Source organism: Dendrobates tinctorius, unplaced genomic scaffold, assembly GCF_039654945.1.
Source record: "Dendrobates tinctorius isolate UK_male_01 unplaced genomic scaffold, ASM3965494v1 ptg000143l, whole genome shotgun sequence".
NCBI lineage: Eukaryota > Metazoa > Chordata > Amphibia > Anura > Dendrobatidae > Dendrobates > Dendrobates tinctorius.
In genome coordinates this window covers 30,931,160-30,951,546 of record NW_027361810.1, presented here as the reverse complement: position 1 = coordinate 30,951,546, position 20,387 = coordinate 30,931,160, and the positions used below count along the sequence as shown (strand labels likewise).

At 44.8% G+C, this 20,387-nt stretch overlaps 1 protein-coding gene across 5 annotated transcripts in view; it reads right to left on the bottom strand.

Annotated features, from left to right (window-relative positions):
- MARCHF7 (membrane associated ring-CH-type finger 7) overlaps nucleotides 1-15,694 on the bottom strand; it is a 35,907-nt gene extending 20,213 nt beyond the window's left edge. For all 5 annotated transcript variants that reach the window (XR_012220335.1, XR_012220336.1, XM_073545712.1 and 2 more), the window contains exons 1-4: nucleotides 15,557-15,694; nucleotides 5,938-6,104; nucleotides 2,788-2,940; nucleotides 2,092-2,275 (exon numbers count right to left, since the gene is read on the bottom strand). Coding sequence is in view for 3 of the 5 variants with exons in the window: in XM_073545712.1 (XP_073401813.1) it covers nucleotides 2,092-2,275; nucleotides 2,788-2,940; nucleotides 5,938-6,096 (496 nt within the window). In the remaining 2 variants the exon portion in view is untranslated. The remainder of the gene's footprint in view (nucleotides 1-2,091; nucleotides 2,276-2,787; nucleotides 2,941-5,937; nucleotides 6,105-15,556) is intronic.
- Nucleotides 15,695-20,387: the final 4,693 nt, after the last annotated feature.

Sequence of the window (20,387 nt, the reverse complement as noted above, 5' to 3'; positions counted from 1 at the left end):
CGCATCATCTCATTAATTTCTTTGGATTAGTACTTGAACTGAGCAGTTCTCAATATAGTTTTGTGTTAATTAGTGTTCTAAAAGTTTGTTCATAGCTTGATTTTTGCACTAACTTTATGTTGTTGTCTGTTTTCCAGTGAAAAGCATGAACTCATCATGAAGAAGTTGTCTTAACGATCCAGACTCATTCTGTTACATTTGTGGTGAATATACACTGCCAAAACATAGAAGAAACATAACACACTTCGTAAAAAAAGTGTATTTTGCCTATTTTGGGGTTATGCTTGGGGACCAAGACAAGTTTTGGGCACCACACATAGTGTGCAAAGCATGTATCGAATTATTACGAAAATGGAGCAAAGGACAAAGAAAAAGCTTCAAATTTGGTGTTCCAATGGTGTGGAGAGAGCCAAAAAATCATCATGATGACTGTTATTTCTGTGCAGTGCAAGTGCAAGGATTCAATAAGCATAAGAAACGAAAATGGGAGTAACATGGAATCTGCAAGAAGGCCTGTCCCTCATTGTGAAGATGTGCCTGTACCTGTGTTTACCATAAATAACAGTCATCATGATGATTTTTTGGCTCTCTCCACACCATTGGAACACCAAATTTGAAGCTTTTTCTTTGTCCTTTGCTCCATTTTCGTAATAATTCGATACATGCTTTGCACACTATGTGTGGTGCCCAAAACTTGTCTTGGTCCCCAAGCATAACCCCAAAATAGGCAAAATACACTTTTTTTACGAAGTCTGTTATGTTTCTTCTATGTTTTGGCAGTGTGTATTCACCACAAATGTAACAGAATGAGTCTGGATCGTTAAGACAACTTCTTCTTGATGAGTTCATGCTTTTCACTGGAAAACAGACAACAACATAAAGTTAGTGCAAAAATCAAGCTATGAACAAACTTTTAGAACACTAATTAACACAAAACTATATTGAGAACTGCTCAGTTCAAGTACTAATCCAAAGAAATTAATGAGATGATGCGTCGCATTTACCAACAAGTGCTATAAATAAGATACCAAAAATCTCAAAAACTTGAGCCAATCTGGCAAAACTGATGACATATTCAGAATCAGCACCCCAAAAATACCCTAAATTCGATGAAATATCTTTGGCACCAAAAATGCTGTTGACCAGTGTAATCAACTATTAAAGGATGATGCATATTAAATGCTGCAAATCAAGAAAATTCACGAGGTAAAAAAAAAAAAAAAAAAAAAAAAATATGCAGTGAGCATTTTTATATTACTGAAACTATTGGTGTGGCTCTATGAGTCCTAGCCGGAAAAAAAAAAAAAAAAAAAAAAAAAAAAAAACCACAAACTACAACATATCACAATTTGTGTTGCAGTAATCCAAAGTGCTGAGAAATCGAGCTTCGAAGCCACATATATGGCGTCAAAGCTCAATTCCTCAGCGCTAAGACATCGGTATCAATTTTACTCCTGTATTATGACCTATATAGAGATATCACTAGTCAGAATAACTTTGCTAAAGCACCCCTGATACCACCTGATTAGCAGACTCCAATTTTTTTTTTTTTTTTTTTTTTGAGGGGGAGGAGAGGTTATCCCTCTTCTCTGCCTCCCTGTACATGCAGAGATGTCAGCAGCAATGATTGACAGTGGTTCTGGACTAGTCCACCTCCTGCAGGCAGGAGAGCTGGGACATAATTGGGAAAAAAAAAAAAAAAAAAAAAAAAAAAAAAAAAAAAACTACCACACAACACAGACTATTTAGGAATAAAACAGGGGTCATCATACACACACGTAGTGACAATTTAAGATTGCAGTGTCCCCACTCATGATTACTACAGGTGACTTCGGTGCTGGTGAGGCAGACCAGGGGACCACAGTGTCCATGGTGTGTTGGTGTGTAGTGACTTACATCCAATGCCTCCTTATACACACACATTGGTGCTGCGATCACTAGTGATCCGTTGGCCTTCTAGCTCCTAGTCTGTGGATATGATCCTGAGCAAAACCCACAAAACAGGAGAAGTCATGTAGGCTGCAACATTTTGTGGTGGTCACAGCAGCCATTCTGATTTAGGCAAAAAGTCAGCAAACTTCATTAGAGTACCTGGACTAGAAGAGTAGCTTGAACTAGTACTCCTTACAGTAGACAGAGGGGTACGTCCAGAATAAGACAACTTTGGTCTCTTTGAATCCCAGTCTTGCTGCTGACTATGCAATCCTGTGTAAGTGCTCGGAGACCTCTCCGATAGATCGTTCCAGGACGGCTGAGAGGACACAGATGCTGTGGACTAAGCCAGAAAAATTGGTGACAGTAAGAATTTGCCCTGTTAAGAATATATATGTTCTACAGTTTAGAGACAGGTAGGCAGATGTCTCAGCAGCTCAGCTTCCATCAGTGCAAGTAGTTCTACCAGCGCATCCAACAGTGCAGGTAGTTCCGGCGATTATGACATTGCGGAATGTGACATGTCGGAATGTATAACACCAAGGTTGGTGCTGCCTGCAAACTGGGCAAATGCACAATACAGGAACACATCAAGTACATCTGGTGTAGATCCTAACTCCCTATGATTTATCCTCTGACCCATTTATGATGCAGTGGAAACGTCCTGATAATTACTACCCAACGGGAACTGCAAGTTATTCAGGGACTGAAAATTATTAACTATTTAAACAGGAACATCCATTTTCAGCAGCCCAAATGACTGGCAGCATGAAATCCAAAGTTATGTTTTACTCCGAAGTTTGTTTTTTTTTTCCCAAAAAATAAATCTAAAAAATTTTGTTACAGGCCACTTACAATTCTGCTCCTGTTTGCCAAGTAACTACCAGATTTAGGGAGGTCGTATGTTCCTGAGCAGCGCTGGTACGTAGGAGAAGGGGTCTTCCAGGAAGGCTCAAGACTATCCCTCTCTCGAAAAGTCCAGTTTCTGCCTGACGTTCGGTTGGAAGCCTGGGCAGAAAAAGAGGGTCACAAGTCAGATCTGAGAAATACCAACCTTCACACATTTACTCTTGATGGAAAAAGATCAGCATGTAGAAGGTGGCAAAAAAAAAAAAAACTCACAAAAAGCTAACGTGATCCAAGACTTAATTGCAGTACTGCAGAAATAAACGCTCTTGTCAGGAAGGAGAAGCATGGCATTCAGCCCTTTGACCTACAACGCAGCCTTAGAAGCCAATTACGCAATCATTTGGCCCAGTTTTCTGAAAACTACATTATATGCAGAGCTAGGAAAAAGATGGTGAACTGTCACCTCCCTGAAGTGGACCCCAATGTTGGTTGAAAGCCTCAGATTTACATCAATGTCTTTATTCCAGATGTTGGCATACTAGTATCCACATGAAAGTGGCCTACAACTATGCAAGTTCAGTTTTTCTGCATGAGGATATCACAGACCTCAGAGTGGTTTCATCTATTTTTAGTGAAGGCTGCCATCAGATTAGGATTGGTGAAAATCTGGAGAGATTTGACCTCTAATGTTGAGAATAAGGGGCCCCATACATTGATGGCTGTCGACCAAATGATCGCTCTCCCCCAGACTGAGGAGCACTTGCTCTGCTAAGGGTCGCCATGTTGTCTGCGAGAGTGCCAGTGTCAAACATCTCTGGTGGTGGCTTATTTTGCAATCTACAACAAATGAATCCAGCATGTCCGATTTCAGACTGCCGAACCTCACCTCCTCTGACGTCACATGTTTGTAGACAGACGGGAGGGCCTCATGAACGTCAGCCAATATCAGTCGACATTAGTCTATAGTGCATGGGCCTATGGGTGCTTTCACACTGCGTTGCGTCCCCGTTGGGGAATACATCTGAAATCCCCCCCCCAAATGCGGCGATGGGGCCAATAGACTGCAATGGTGACAGCAGAGAGTGAGCTCTGCTGTACGTGCCCAAAAAGAGCGCATGTTTGCTCTGCCGCCACCATTGCAATTGGCCCCGTCAGCGCATGCGTCCTGGACCCTGTTTTGTGGGGGATTTTGGATGTATGCCCCAAACAGGATATAGAACGCATTTGTGAAAGCACCCCATGTACAATACTACACAAGCACAGCTTTAGAGGGGGGGGGGGGGGGGTTTTGTGGAAACCACAAATACGACCAAAGGTCCATACATAAAAAAATCATCATTATTAAACATATAATATACATACAGTGGAGACTGAACATGGGCGCAAGCACTGGCACAAACATGCCATTATACAAAAGGACGCCTGACCCAAAAGATACAAGTCAATATATAAACCTACAGATATAATAATCTTTACTGTGATCCAGGGTCTCAATGGAGACCTGACCCAAAAGGTAACATGTATAGATACAAAAGTATGCTCTTTAGCAATAATAGAATATAATCACCATAGGTCATCCTTAACACATAGGTTTCTAATGCCTGATTTGGCATGGCTTGATGCATTTTAATTACCTGCTGTATATATAGCACTTGGTAAGGTATTCAGGGTCAGCAGGTCTACCCCGACGCGTGTTTCGGATGCTCGTCCTTTGTCAGAGGGCGTGACAAGCATAGCTTTGCAGATCACAGTGCAAACCTCATCATCCGCATTATGTGACAATGTAGCAGTGGCAGAGAGACAACCTGTGGCAGCACGACTACACAGTGACGCTGACCGATCATTGCTGCTGGTGTCCGGACACACCGCCAAATGGCAACACCAAGTCAATTCCTTCACAATAACAAAAGGTTCTGCATAATTGATATATTGCAGAGATACATTAATTACACTGACCTGTGTGACACACGGAACCTGGCCAGACACTGACCCGGAAAGGGAGACAAATTGGTATCTTTTAGTACAGCGCTTGGGTTTATTTTATATGTTCCACACTGACAGACCAGTTCATCCCAGGGAGGGCCATAAACTTAAGGCTGTATGACCAGAGAGCTGAAGGAGTCACAGTTTCAATTATCTGACCTGTTTCCAAGAACATAATGAGAGAAGCCAATCCTGTGTGTATTCTGGCCTCAGGACATCACAAGTCAACAAACGCTACAAACAAACTTCTACACACCAAGATGCATTTACCTACAGAATTACCTCTGCGTCTAGCCAGAGGCAAAGCAGATTATTGCCATGTCAGAGGGGTCTCTGCTCAAATCTCCCCCTCCAAGAGCCAGAACAGATACCCGCTCTGTAGGAGCAGCCTCCATTCTGGTAGACTCCGGACATCCTTATAATACAAAGGCAGCCATTTACCAGTATGGTCAATGCACAAGCGCCTGGCTGACCACAGCTTTTATGGTGCAGGAAACAGGCGATGGGGCAACCAATCGACTGCACCAACAACCACTATCTGAAAGATTGTCCCTTGCGAGAAAGTCTCTTTAAGTATGGGCACCAGTCACCGTAGTGTCACCAGCAGAAGACGAGACCTCTTGGCTTTGCACAGCCTGAGGGTGGCATTTTAGGATTTCAATGATCCTGTAACATTCTCTGCACCCTTCATTCACATTAGACGGTCAGCCTATCCCACTGAAATTGTCATTTTGGGGGGCAGGGGTCAGCTAACATTCATTTAGCATGTACTGCCACCTTACAGGGGTTGTCCTGGATTGGAAAGACATGGCTGCTTTCTTCCAAAAGATGTCACCACTGCTGTCTACAGATTGTATTTTCAACTCAAACTATGTAATTTCAGAGCTGAAATGCAATACCAGACAACCTATAGACCGAAGTGGTGCCATTTGGCAAGATAGCAGCCATACATTTTCTGAACACCTTTAAGTTTAGGGCAAAACACCTAAAAAAGGCCCTTTAGCAATGTGATCAACAAAAAAGGTTTAGCGACCAGTTATTTTAATGGTTGACCTCCTTCCCTTGTATCATGAAGAGGTGCACAGTCAGGATTGTGCTTATTTCAATTTTTGCATTTTTACTCCAGGAAATAAAAAAAGAAAAATATTAAGTAAATGACCATTACAGATTTACCTGAAAGTCAGAATCAGGTCGTAGTGAACCGTCTCTTATGCGATAGGTTTCATTATGGCCGCTTAACCTGCCAGTTCTCAGCAATCGAGCACTTATGGGAGGAGAAGGGGAAGGCTGAACTGTTATCCGCCGGGGCAATCTTGATGGCTTGGGTTCCATATTTGTGCCTAGGGAAGGAAGAAAAATTAAAGGTTTATTTCCAACTTTATCCTGTTGCTATAATTCATCGATATCAGCAACAAACCCAGATGTTGCAGCCTGCCGCCTTTGCGCTCCTCTAGCAGTCACCATATCACACACACGTCTGTCATTTTCTGTATGTTGCACAAATATTTTAGAAAACCCTTTAACAGATTTCTTTGGAGTCAAGATGTCCATTAGCTGCCACAATTTTGAAAACGTGGCATCACATAGTGACCAGATGAACGGCCACCCAAGCAATAAGTGGACCGCTTCCATCAGCCACTTTATCCATTCTGGCTCTTACAGTGGTGGTGGTGGTGGGTGGGGGGGGGGGTATCTTTTATTACTACCCAACTACCCATCCCAGATTGGTAGGAGCCTGTGCAAGAGAACCTAGCAATGATCAACGTCATAAGCAGAGACTGAACGTGGCTGAGGACTGGCCAGATGCTCACAATTTTACATCAGTATCTGTAAGCCAAAATCAGGAGTGGGTGATAAATACAGAAGTGGTGATGTGTTTCTATCATACCTTATCTCTGATTGTTCCTCTCCTGCTTTTGGCTTACAAATACTGAGTGTGAACTTTGCCTTAGAAGGATAATCCACAGGATAGGCGATGACTGAACTGCACTGATCGGCAGAACAGGAAACTTCTTCCCATTAGGATGATGGACCTTGGAACAGCGGTTAGACATGCCACTCCATATTTAAATGGATAAGAACGTCCCGTTGAGGATAAAGGTTCCCAGTTCTGCCGATCAGCGCGGGTCCCTGTGGTCTGACCAAAATCAATCAGTAAGATGAGAAGTCATAACTTGTTTCCCCACTAGAAGACCCCCTCTAATATACATCTTCGGCCTACCACTTCCTTAAACAACGTTCCCCAGCATTGCTGCCAGTGATCGAGGAGAATCAGTGATTGCACCACCTGGCGTTGGACCACGCACGCTCTACCACGCACGCTCTGTCAAACGGTAACATTCATCATCTACCTTACACGACGCCCTTACAACAGGTCAGGAAGTGATGGAGAAACGCACTTCTTAAAATATTAATAAGTTTAAAAATATACAACTGGATGGCAGATGCCGCCCTTCGAGGGCTAAACTTAGCAGACCTCGGCCATTTTATCTAGGACACTAGGAGCAAAACAGATACCGAGAAGGCGGTGTCAGGCTCAGGTTGCTCTGTGCAAAACACGTTGCATCAGCTCTTACTGCAGGCGGGGAGACATCCATTATGCAGTCTCGGAGTCGTGCACATTAGGTTAGCTCATAAATCAGCCATAGAGAGATTTTTTTTCCCCTTTCATCAATTTCCTGTAGATTATGTAGCGCCACCTTATACCATAACAGTGCACAGATTGTAATCGCCTCCTTTCCAGTGTACCCTGATCACATTTCATTAAACCCAGATAAGAAATGGATGAATTTCTTAGAAAGTCAATTAGGTCTTCTTGTACACGCTGGTGTGGCCCTAAGGTTCTCACATCATGAAGCTGCAGATCGTACGTTGCCATCTTCTACCCAAAAAGCTAGCCTCCACAGAGAATACCACTGATATAGCATGCACTACTAGGTGTCGAAGCGTGGATCAGCAATATGTGGCCAAATTTAATGGGTCTCCGGATGGCAAGACACGATGAATGTATATGTCAGTCCATGCAAAAGTGCCTTCACATTGCATACTGGCACCATCGAGGCTTACTACCAACCCCCCCCCCGCTCCCTTGCAAAACGTAGTTCGGACGTATGTGCCGAGATGGCGCCATAGGTCAACGTGCCGGCAGAGCGAATGTGCGCTCTGATGTGCATCATTTTTTGGGAGGTTGCACCTACTGGAGGCAGACATAGTCTACTACATCCGAGTGTCCGCCTCTTGTAAGCCAATAAGCCTGAGAACGATGCAAAGTGCGCTCTGCTGGCACCATTATCATTCTATGACCCGTCGGTGCATATGTCAGAATCACATTTTGCACGGGTTTCAGATGCAAATCCCAATGGAGCCACTGAATGGGTGCCTAAACTGCGTGAAAGCATCCTTAGGCCATGTCACATGTTCAGTATCTGTAAGCCATAATCAGGAGTGGAGGGAAAAAAAAAAAAAAAAAAGAAAAAAAAAAAAAGAGGAAAAGTATAATAGAAACCTGTCACCACTTCTGTATTTGTCACCCACTGCTGGTTTTGGCTTACAAAGACTGATGTAAAATACTGAACGTGTAACCATAGCCATAAGGGCCCGTTACACAGCGATCTCACTGGCGAGATCGCTGACTTTGTGACACATCAGCCATCTCTCCAGCGAGATCGCTGTGTGTGACATCCAGCAGCGATCAGCCCCCCCGCAGGGTATCGCTGATCGTGCTGGATCGTCCTGGCCCGATTTTTCCCATCACTGGTCTCCCGCTGGCCAGCACGCATCGCTGCGTGTGACAGGCGGGAGACCAGCGATCAGCGACGCTGCACGCTGGTTACCAACGTAAACATCGGGTTTCTAAGGGCCGCGGGGCCCTTAGAAACCCTATGTTTACCCTAGATACCAGCAGGCACTGCAGGCAGGGCGGGAGGTGGAGGCAGAGCGGCGCACAGACCGGAGTAGCTCTGCTATCCGCTACTCCAGTCTGTCAGACCGGAGCAGCAGACAGACTGGCGTAGCTCTGCCTCCACCTACCGCCCTGCCTGCAGTGCACGCTGGTATCTAGGGTAAACATCGGGTTTCTAAGGGCCCCGCGGCCCTTAGAAACCCGATATTTACGTTGGTAACCAGCGTGCTCGCTAGTCCTGATCGCTAGAGGGGCTGTCTATGACAGCTCACCAGCGATCAGCTAACCATGTCCCAGCGATCCCATCCACATCAGATCGTTGGTGGGATCGCTGGGACATCATTATGTGTAACGGTACCCTTAGAGTCATACCTACAACTTCAAGGAGTCCCAATGGTTGCCAAGTTAAATCCCTTAACGCCCTTGCAAATAGCATAGCTTAAGGAAATATTGAAGTTTCCCTGCCGGTCATCCCTATCGCACATACGGCTCTTGCCAAACTGGCATTACAAGTCATACATACTGTAAAAGGGAACAAACTACTGAAGGAGTCAGGTCGCTTGGCTCAAAAAGGGAGGGATAACACAATCCAAAACAATCATTACATAAAACAGATAAAAGGAGGTCGGACCCATCAAGCACGATGACCAGTATGACATGGACCCTGGTGGGGAAAAAAACCTGACCTTGTGAGAGTGAATTCACGCTGCTCTCCGGGAAAGGCGACAGTGCAAATTGCGAGAATATCCACCAGCTCATTTACCCCCCCAAGGGAGGTCTCCATTGGGCTTGTATACATTGGAATATAACTTCCATGGTAGGAAAAGCATAGGCAGTGTGTGGTGAAAATAGGACATTGGGGCTCATGATTGATGCATGTCTGTATATACCTACACCGTGAGATATAGCCATAATGCTGCCTATGCATATGGGTACTGAACAATGGATTAAAGGTTTTTTTCCAAGTTTTGGAAGTCACAGGTGCAGATCCCGGTGTGTTATTGTTTGCGGGCCTCATGTTACGTCACCAACGCTGCAGTTAATCAGTGAGCTCAGCAACTCGGGCGGAACGACTGCGCTCAGTTATTGGCTGCAGCGCCAACAACGTGACATCAGTGCTGCAGACAACCGACTATGAAGAGGGCGAGAAAAATCATGCAAAAAAAAAAAGTGCCAATAGTCATTTACTGGTGAAAAGAGGGTGTTGGAGAATCAGAGCCCACCTCTATAATGGGCATCTAGGATTGAGTGTATGATAAATAGGACATCCACAACAGGGGAAGAGGAGGAATTAATGAAAAATAACAGCACCTTAAACAGATCAGGTTTTGTCCGTAACCTTACATTAGGCTGGCTCACAATCTGTAAAGACAAGAGTTAATAAATCCGTGTAGGGCGTTTTACAAAGCATCGTTACAGAGCCATATATGAACTTTACACTGAATCACATAAGCGCTTCTGCAAAAACAGGCCACAGGGGGGAGAAAAAAAAAAAAAAAAAAATACATATATACACACTTTCCTGTTACCAAGCCATAATGCTCCGTTTCCCGTTCAGGCGTTAACACCTTAAACACCGAGGAAAAGGGACTCAAAAGATACAAAAACAAAAGTACAAGTCACTTTCTGATACTAAGCAAACATTACATACTTTCCACAAGTTGGCGCCTGCAGCCCAGCTGTTCCCACAGATCTGGGACCCCACAAAGCTTTGGGAAATTACCAGTATACAGTCCGGGAGCAGATGTCTTCCTGAGTCTTGCTGGAGCAGGGTGACAGGATTGCTAGGAATGGAGCGGCAAGTTAAATATAAACAGCTTCCCAGTATGAGCAGGCGCACGGCTTCCTGTGCTCCGGGCAGGGACGGCGATCGCTCTGCCTCTGGACATCTGATCTCTCCTACCAGAAGCCTCAGCAGCAGCAGAACAGACTGCTCATTCTCCTCCCTCAGAAGAGACGGCAGTACAATGGGGCACACAAGCAGCGCCGGCCGCAACGTGGTGGAGACCTGCACCCGCCCCGTGTAGGTGGTGGCACCAGCGCACGGTATAGGGAGGCGCAGTCTGTTGCGCTTTCCTATACAGTTATAGACTACCTCTGTCCGGCCAGTATAAATAGGGCATTTGTGACCTCAGACTGCCAAAAGAAAAAGGGGGTCTACGGCAACATTAACGTACGCGTCCGCAGCTTTCCCAAACATGCATGTTCAGTATGCAGTTAGGCCAAGGAACCCACGGATACCGGATTATCAGACCAGTCATGGCTGCGTACCAGAGGAGCTCTATCTCAATGCATTGTTCAGTCCATAAATCAGACCAGATTAGGGCACGCTATGACTTGTTTTTTGCACACAAACATGAAGTTCATGTGAAGAGTAGACCTTGTGCACTAGCACCAGCCAACATTGGTTCCTATCCCTAAAAAAGCAACTTTCTGCCATGCATAGCCACTCCCCCCAATGATCCACCACACACACACGCATAGCCACTCTCCCCCCCCCCCCAATGATCCACCACACAAGCATAGCCACTCTCCCCCCCCCCCCCAATGATCCACCACACACGCATAGCCACTCTCCCCCCCCCCCCCCAATGATCCACCACACACGCATAGCCACTCTCCCCCCCCCCCCAATGATCCACCACACACGCATAGCCACTCTCCCCCCCCCCCCCAATGATCCACCACACACGCATAGCCACTCTCCCCCCCCCCAATGATCCACCACACACGCATAGCCACTCTCCCCCCCCCCCCCCAATGATCCACCACACACGCATAGCCACTCTCCCCCCCCCCCAATGATCCACCACACACGCATAGCCACTCTCCCCCCCCCCCAATGATCCACCACACACGCATAGCCACTCTCCCCCCCCCCCCAATGATCCACCACACACGCATAGCCACTCTCCCCCCCCCCCCAATGATCCACCACACACGCATAGCCACTCTCCCCCCCCCCCCCAATGATCCACCACACACGCACAGCCACTCTCCCCCCCCCCCCAATGATCCACCACACACGCATAGCCACTCTCCCCCCCCCCCCCCCAATGATCCACCACACACGCATAGCCACTCTCCCCCCCCCCCCCAATGATCCACCACACACGCATAGCCACTCTTCCCCCCCCCCCAATGATCCACCACACACCCATAGCCACTCCCCCCAATGATCCACCACACACCCATAGCCACTCTCCCCCCCCCCCCCCAATGATCCACCACACACCCATAGCCACTCCCCCCCCCAAATGATCCACCACACGCATAGCCACTCCCCCCCCCCAAATGATCCACCACACAAGCATAGCCACTCTACCCCCCCCCCCAATGATCCACCACACACGCATAGCCGCTCTACCCCCTCCCCAATGATCCACCACACACGCATAGCCGCTCTACCCCCTCCTCAATGATCCACATGCGCATAGCCACTCTACTACCCCTCCTCAATGATCTCAACTTTATTTTTTTGTTTTTTTGTTTTTTTTTTATCATGAGGGAGACACTGGTCTTTATAAAACCTATGGGGTGGGATTCAATTAAAATTGTGACCTGAAAGTTTCACTTTGGTCTGAAGTTTGTCACGGTGCTGCACACATGGCCATTCTGTGGAGTTGGTGCAGTAATGTTATTTTATGGCCAATCCTGCCTGCAATCGATTAGTGATGAGTCAATGTGCTGGGATAAGGTGTTATCCGAGCACACTCTGGTGCCAACCAAGTGATTTTGGCTTGCTTGAATACCATGTTTGAGTCCTCGTGGCTATTAGACAGCCGCAATATATGCAGGGATTGCCATTTGTTAGACAATCCCTGCATGTGTTGCTGCTGTGGAGAAGCCACGAGGACTCGAACATATTATTTGAGCACGCCAAAGACATTCGGTTAGTACCAGAGCATGCTCCGATAACACCTTATCCCAGCATGTTCACTCATCACTAGTGACCAGCTATCTTCTGGACAGCCATACTGATACATTTAGAGCACTTTTTTTCCACAGCAACCTGTATATCTTTGGGTTTTTCTTTCAATCCTGGCGAACGTCCAACTTTTTTTTGCGCTACCTGTCTGTTACTTGCCAAACTACGGAGCTAGTTGTTTCCCCACTTCTTGATTAGAGTTTAAACATAAGTGGCGGTAAATTCTACGGCATTGATGCTCCATTCACAGTGATGGCATGTCCGCAAGTGTGATATTACATCTGGGTATAAATGGAGGACCAGGGCACATGTGTGTCTGTTGTGGAAATGCACAAAAAAGACTAAACACATTTATCCTGCAGATCTAAAGACCCCTTTAAAATGAATTGGTAAAATTTGTACTAAACCAAAGCATTTCCAAACCAGATATTTACATGCTGCAGATAACAAAAATAAATTTCTACAAAAAAAAAAAAAAAAAAAAAAAAAAAAAAAAGACGCATGCATTTGGTTGAGACCAAGAGCTCATCCACTTTGCTGATTCTGTAAAGTTCTTCTGATCTACATGAGGAACATCTACGCCAAATATGTAAGAGTCAGAAGGAATTTGTCAGCAGGTCTTTGCTATTCAATTTGACAGTAGCATAATATGGGCAAGTGAGCTTGATTCCAGTGAATTCCAGTGATATGTCACTCATTTACTGGCTGCAGCAGTTGTAGCAGAGCTCAGAAAGCTTCTCCCACCCACACCAGACTCTATGGGCATTGTCTGTTCACAGTGAGCTGCTAATCTGTGGTGGGGCATGGTCAGACCAGAGCACACATGCACTGTGGTCCAGGCAGTGATAATCTCCAGGAGATAAAACCTTCATTGCACAGAAGCAGCACACAGCCCAATAAATGACATCGCTGAAGTCAGTGTCTCAACCCCTACCTCAGAATGCCCACAGATTACATAGCAAAAACCTCATTTCAGATTCCCTTTAAGGCCACGTTCAGTATTTTACATCAGGGTTTGCAAACCAAAACCAGGAGTGGCACAATCAGAAGTATAATAGAAACAAGTCACCACTTCTGGTCTTGGCTTAGAAATACTGATCAAATAATGAACACAGCCTAAGGGGTACTTCACACTAAGCGAGATCACTGGTGTCACCGATTTTGTGACGCAACAATGACCTCACCAGCGATCTTGTTACGTGTGACACTTAGCAGCAACCAGGCCCCAACTGTGATGTCGCTGATCCTGCTCGAATGTCCTGGGCCATTTTTTGATCGCTGGAGTCCCGCTAGCCAGCATGCATCGCTGTGTTTGACACCGATGAGCGACCTCGTTAGCGACTCAAATCATGGACGCAGGCGGGAGTCGTCAGAATCGCTGCTGTGTGACAAGGTCCCAACGACCGCCGAGACTGTTGCTGCGTTGTTGAGTAGATCTGACTGACATCTTACTAGTGATCATTTAGCGATGCACCAGCGATCCTCACCAAGTCGCATCGTTGTCGGGATCGCTGGTGCGTCGCTTAGTGTAACGGTACCCTAAGGCTATGTTCACATATTGCTTTTTTTAGGCAAAATTTTAAGCTGCGTATTACAGTATCAGCAAAAGCTAGGAGATTTCTCATGCACACAGTATTTTTTCCCGACTGAATTGAAAAACTACTGCATGTTACTTTCAGCTTTTTTTCACCCATAGGAAACAATGGTCAAGGGCAAAAATGCAGGTATCAGGTTTTGCTGCAAAAACCTCAGGAAATTGCATCATGTTTTTTTTCTTATGCACTAAACTTTCAGCCTGAACAAGAGACAAATGTACTTCATAAACACACAGCAAAGAAAAAAAAAAAAAGAAGACAGCAAAACCAATGTGTGGACATAGCCCAAGACTGCTTCTTCCAAGTGCCCTACTACTTCCACACTAGATTCCTTGTGACTGGCACTTAGAATCACTGCAAAAAAAGTGATCGTAATTGGGAAGACAAGCACGTATACAGAAGTAACATTAGGCCAGTAAGCATAAGTGTGCTGACAGGCTGCCATTTGAGTGGATGTAAAAACTTATTAGGATACGGGCCTAGTCAGGCACGGTATAGGCTGGGAGAAATTCAGCATAGAAAAAAAATAAAAATAACAAACACTACAGAAGCCATAGGTTAATGGATCTGGAAAAAAAAAAATGTAAATACATAATTTGGGTGCACACTTGGGTTTCCATGTCATATCTTTTTCTAGAGGGATTTCTGAGCACCGTCACTGTTCTGGGTAAATAACGGGACGCCTAAAGGGATGACGGAACAGAGGACATCCATGTCAAAGAAAAAAAAAAAAAAAAAACACTCCCAACAAAATTTTGCAAGTGGGAGCAGGAGTTCAGTGGTGTAGTGCACCATTACCCAGTCTAACGTATTGCCATCAAGTCAGAAAAACCTCGGCGTCAACCTCTCGTCAGGGTGAGGAAAATTCATCTACTTTTTTTTTTTTTTTTATTTCCAGGACGACAAGAAGCGCGGCCGCCATTACAGGAAGTGACAGACATGGCGGGAGCCTGTGACAACATGCGCCGGGCGGTACATAACGGCGGCCATATTCACCATCACCACACACATTCCAATACAAGAGGAAGTGAAAAGCTATTAATACAGAACTGTCCTAGAGGCCTTAATGTAAAGCCTGTAGCTTCCATATTCAGGAGAGACAAGCACAGGGACACGTGTACAGGCGGCCATGTTACCCAGCTTCCCTCAAGGCTGCACAATACATAAAACATTCACATATACACCACATTATATATCTATCTCCCCCTAAGAGAAGAGTGGAATAATCCACCTCTCAATATTATACTCAGGAGGACGCCACCATACACAGCAAAAGGAGGGGAGGATGATACTGCGGTCTATCAGGGCTGTCACCATTAACCTCACCCCTCAGCTACCGCCATTGCCCGCAGGATAACTCTTACCCACCTCGGCCCGTCCAAAAGGAGAAAGAATAAAATGGCGTCCTCGTTTTATTGTGTACGGGCCCCGACACGCAGGTCAGCTGACTGCTTCTTGCTTTTCACCTCCTTCTCGTTTCCCTTACAAGTAGTGACGTTCTGCTACATCCGGGCACCGGACTGCTGAGGCGCCATGATGGTTATGGGCAAATATCCGGAAGTGACGTAGCTGACGATAAGCGTCACCGGCCGGAAGTCTCTTATCCCTGTTGCAAAATTCATCACTTTATGGTAAAATAGGTTTTTTCCATGAAAAAAATAAAAATAAAATAAAAAAGGCTTTGGAGTTTTACTGAAATTGAGTAAAGTAGTAGAGTTGAGCGAAACAGGTCGGCCAGATTCATAAGTCCCCGACATATGGAAGGCAAAGTCACTCATCTCTATAAAGTAGTTTTGTTTTTAACCCTGAGGGATGTACCCAATTTTCAATTTTGCCCTTTTTTTTACCTTTTTTTTTTCCGCCCCTTTTGCCAAAGAGACATTTTTCCATCAACGTAGACGTATGAGGGCTTGCTGGCTTAGTAGGATGAGTTGTTGAATTCTGCCAATGTTATCATATAATGCATTGAAAAAAACAGAAAAATACCAAAAGGGCGAAAATGGTGGAAAAAACATGATTCGGCCATTGCTTTTTGAGATTTGGTTTTACTGCGTTTATTGTGCAGTAACAATGGCCTGATAACCTGATTCTCCATGTCCGTACAATTACGGCGATGCCAGACTTGCATCATTTTTGTTATTTTTGTGGTGAAAAAAATCCAAATTTTATAAAAAAAAAAAAAAATAAAAAACTAAAAATTTTGTTTTGCCATTTTGATATCTGTAGCTTTTTTACTTGTCTGTAGTTGGAGCCGTGTGAGAACTTGTTTTTTTAAATGGTGAGCTTTTATTTTTATCAATACCATTTTGGGGTACGAACAATATTTTGGCCATTTTTTATTGCTTTTTTTATGGGCAGGTGAAGCAACCAAAAAAACAACAATTGTAGAATATTTTTTTGTGTGGTGTTTTTAACAAAAGGCTTAAACAGTTTTACAGACACGACATTAGAAAATGTTTAGTTTTTTATTTTTTTAGTGTTTACTCTGGAAAAGGGTGGAGGCTAGAAATTTTTATGCTTTTTTTTAATATTTGTAATAGTCTCAAAAAAAAAATTATTTTTACTCTACACTTTATTCTTTAGTCTTCTGTGGGGACTTGCACAAGAGATTGTTTGATCATCACTTGTACTATATACAAGTGTAAGCACAGCGTTCTGATCTCCATCCCATTTATTCTATGCAGTTGTCGCTCTCGGGTCGGGAGAGCCGCTGGCCAGTCCGAGCACTGTGTTCCGATCTCAGTCCCATTTATTCTATGCAGTTGCGCGCTCAGGTCGGGAGAGCCGCCCGCCAGTCCGAGCACTGTGTTTCGATCTCAGTCCCATTTATTCTATGCAGTTGTCGTATTCGGGTCGGGAGAGCCGCCAGCCAGTCCAAACACTGTGTTCCAATCTCAGTCCCATTTATTCTATACAGTTGTCATGCTCAGGTCGGGAGAGCCACCGGCCAGTCCGAGCACTGTGTTCCGATCTCAGTCCCATTTATTCTATACAGTTGTCGCGCTCGAGTCAGGAGAGCCGCCGGCCAGTCCGAGCACTGTGTTCCGATATCAGTCCCATTTATTCTATACATTTGTCGCACTCGGGTCGAGAGAGCCGCCGGCCAGTCCGAGCACTGTGTTCCGATCTCAGTCCCATTTATTCTATACAGTTGTCGCGCTCAGGTTGGAAGAGCTGCAGGTCAGTCTGAGCACTGTATTCCAATCTCAGTCCCATTTATTCTATGCAGTTGTCGCGCTCAGGTTGGGAGAGATGCTGGCCAGTCCAATCTCTGCATTCCGATCTCAGTCCCATTTATTCTATACAGTTGTCGCGCTCAGGTCGGGAGAGCCGCCCGCCAGTCCGAGCACTGTGTTCCGATCTCAGTCCCATTTATTCTATGCAGTTGTCGCACTCGGGTCGGGAGAGCCGCCAGCCAGTCCGAGCACTGTGTTCCAATCTCAGTCCCATTTATTCTATACAGTTGTCACGCTCAGGTCGGGAGAGCCACCGGCCAGTCCGAGCACTGTGTTCCGATCTCAGTCCCATTTATTCTATGCAGTTGTCGCGCTCGGGTCGGGAGAGCCGCCGGCCAGTCCGAGCACTGTGTTCCAGTCTCAGTCCCATTTATTCTACACAGTTGGCACGCTCAGGTTGGGAGAGATTCCGGCCAGTCCAATCTCTGCATTGCGGTCTCAGTCCCATTCATACGGCCGTCTACGCCCTAAGTACCAGACTTTACTTCAGGAATAGAAGGGGGCTTAGTTCTTTCTGTCCATTCCTTTAGGTCTGTTTGCTCAGGGGGAAGCAGTGTCTTTCTTTCAGCCTAGAACCATTCTTATCAAACCTGTTTTATTTCTAGCAGCCGCCTCTACTTTGCTTGTGTAGGCAAGAACTACCACACCTAGTATCACACTTCCGTCTATGTCAGAGATGAATGCTCATGGTTGGATTGAGTGCTAAATCTGACAGATCACTGTATTACTAGGCGGATGTATTTTTTACAACCCCGGCTGTAATGGCAACCGTATTGGTTTTCACCCAGGATATAGAAGAGTAACTGGGTGCCCGGGTTAGTCTTTATTGTGGGTGCAGATGCCCTTTGAACCTCTTATCTGGATGTCCAGGTCAAAGTAATACTTTGTATTATATCAATCTGACATTGTGCTCCTATCTTCATAAATAAATAGTAAAAGTAGGTAAAACAATGGGGAACGTGGCCTCGGTGCCTGCTCTTCCCTCTGGAATTCATCTGACAGCTGCTCACAACAGGTTACACATAGCAGATACATATTCTTCATGTGACTCATGCCTTCCTTACTGAGGCCATATGTGGATTTTAGGTCAATGGAACATCAATGACAGCAGAAAAACATGAATATTTCATTCTGGAGAAGCTCTGAGATGATTTCTAAGAATGTGGAATAATTGCTTTTAGGGAAGGAAACGAGGGGGGGAAATCGCTAATGCACAGTCTGAGATGTTATAATAACTTTCCAGAGAATTTTTAAAAGCCATGTGCATCTTCACATATAATTTTTATTTTTATTGTTTACTGTACTTATCTCCTAATTGCGAAGTTAAAGAAGTTTTCTGGTTTCAGAAAACTTCTGTCCCTTCTCCGGATCCAGTACTGAGTCTCACATATCACATGATCACTTATGCGCCAGATGATTTGTATAACCTGAATTTCAAAGATGATCCTCTATGGAGCTTGCATGGAGGTGCATGTATTTCACATGCCTGATAGTGTATGGGGCTGTTCACATGTCAGTGTGCACACACAGAAAAAATGTGCCTGTTTTTGATCCGAATCAGAAATCTAACTCACCCATCCAAATAAATGTTTTTCACAAAAAAACAGAGGATGGATGTCATCTGTGTGTCCTTCAAGTGCTGTCCATTTGCTTTTTTTATGTTGTAATGGCTAGGAGAACCTTAGAACTTTTTTTCTTGCAAATGGGAAAAACGGATGCTATATAGAAACAAAGCAAAAGTGGATGAAAATCAGATCCAGAAAAGTGAAGACAAAACTCTACAATTTTTTTCCCTGTATGTATAAAGGAGTGTCTGAATAAGGTCTTAGGTGCAGATATTTTGTTTTCCACTTTAACTGGTGAGGCTTTAATCTTGTCTAGACTGGCTTCTAGTCTAGACCTGATACAATATTTGCAAACCCTCAGATAAAAGAATACCCGATACAGTTTATATAAGAGTTTTCATTTACTGATAGCAAGCTGATGATATGAAAATAATGTGGAATTTTAAAACAAAGGTTGTTAGAAAGTTGCAGAACTTTTCATTGTTAACAATCAAAGGGTTATTCTCATTTTATCACAAAGATATGAAATTATTTTATGATCAGTGGTGGTCAGATCTCTGGGATTCCTTCTGATTCTGAGAATGAAGGAGCCACGGAGCAGAATTTAGGACCATGGCAACTTCACTATTCTTCCCATCTGCTGGTTTGAATGGAACTGCAACGCTATGCCATTTAAGTTAATGAGAAACTTAGAAGGGGCACAACAGCAATGCTGCAGCTGCTTCATTCTTGGGGTTGGTGGGGGGTGCCCCTAGTGTCTGACCCACATCATTCATAAAGTAATGACATATACTAATGATACCCATCATGCAAATCTGTGTCACTGTTCAAACATTGTGTCCATTCTGCTGCTCTTTTGGGGCTCACAGATTTCTTTGGATTTCTAGGGGGATGTATATGTAAGGGGTGTGGACTGGACTGTCTCATTCCTTCCCAATTGCATTTGGTCCCAACCTAGTGGTCATGCTGACCCACCAAGGAGAGTAACTTCGATTGATCTGGGAGAGAGATTGTTTATGTGTTATGTGTTGCATTTGGTGTCTTCTAGGATTCTGGATGGTCGAGGACGACCATCAATAAAGAGGGGAGGAATGTAAGGGATGTGGACTGGATTGTCGCTTTCCCACCCCTGAAGACTTCAATTGAGTTGTGAAATGTATTGTAATGTGAATAGTGTCCTGCGCCTTGTGTATTTATTGTGATATGAAATGTTGATAGTGTACAGTATATGGTAAAACATAGGTTAGGATTTAGGACACAAAGTAGATAGGATAAGTTAGCGACTGTAGTTGATAAGATAGTGTTAATGATCGGGACTAGCCCATAATGAGAGGGGCTTAGTGTTAGGGAAAGTGACTTCTTTCTGATAGTTAGAAAGGGACAAGTTCAAGTAGGAAA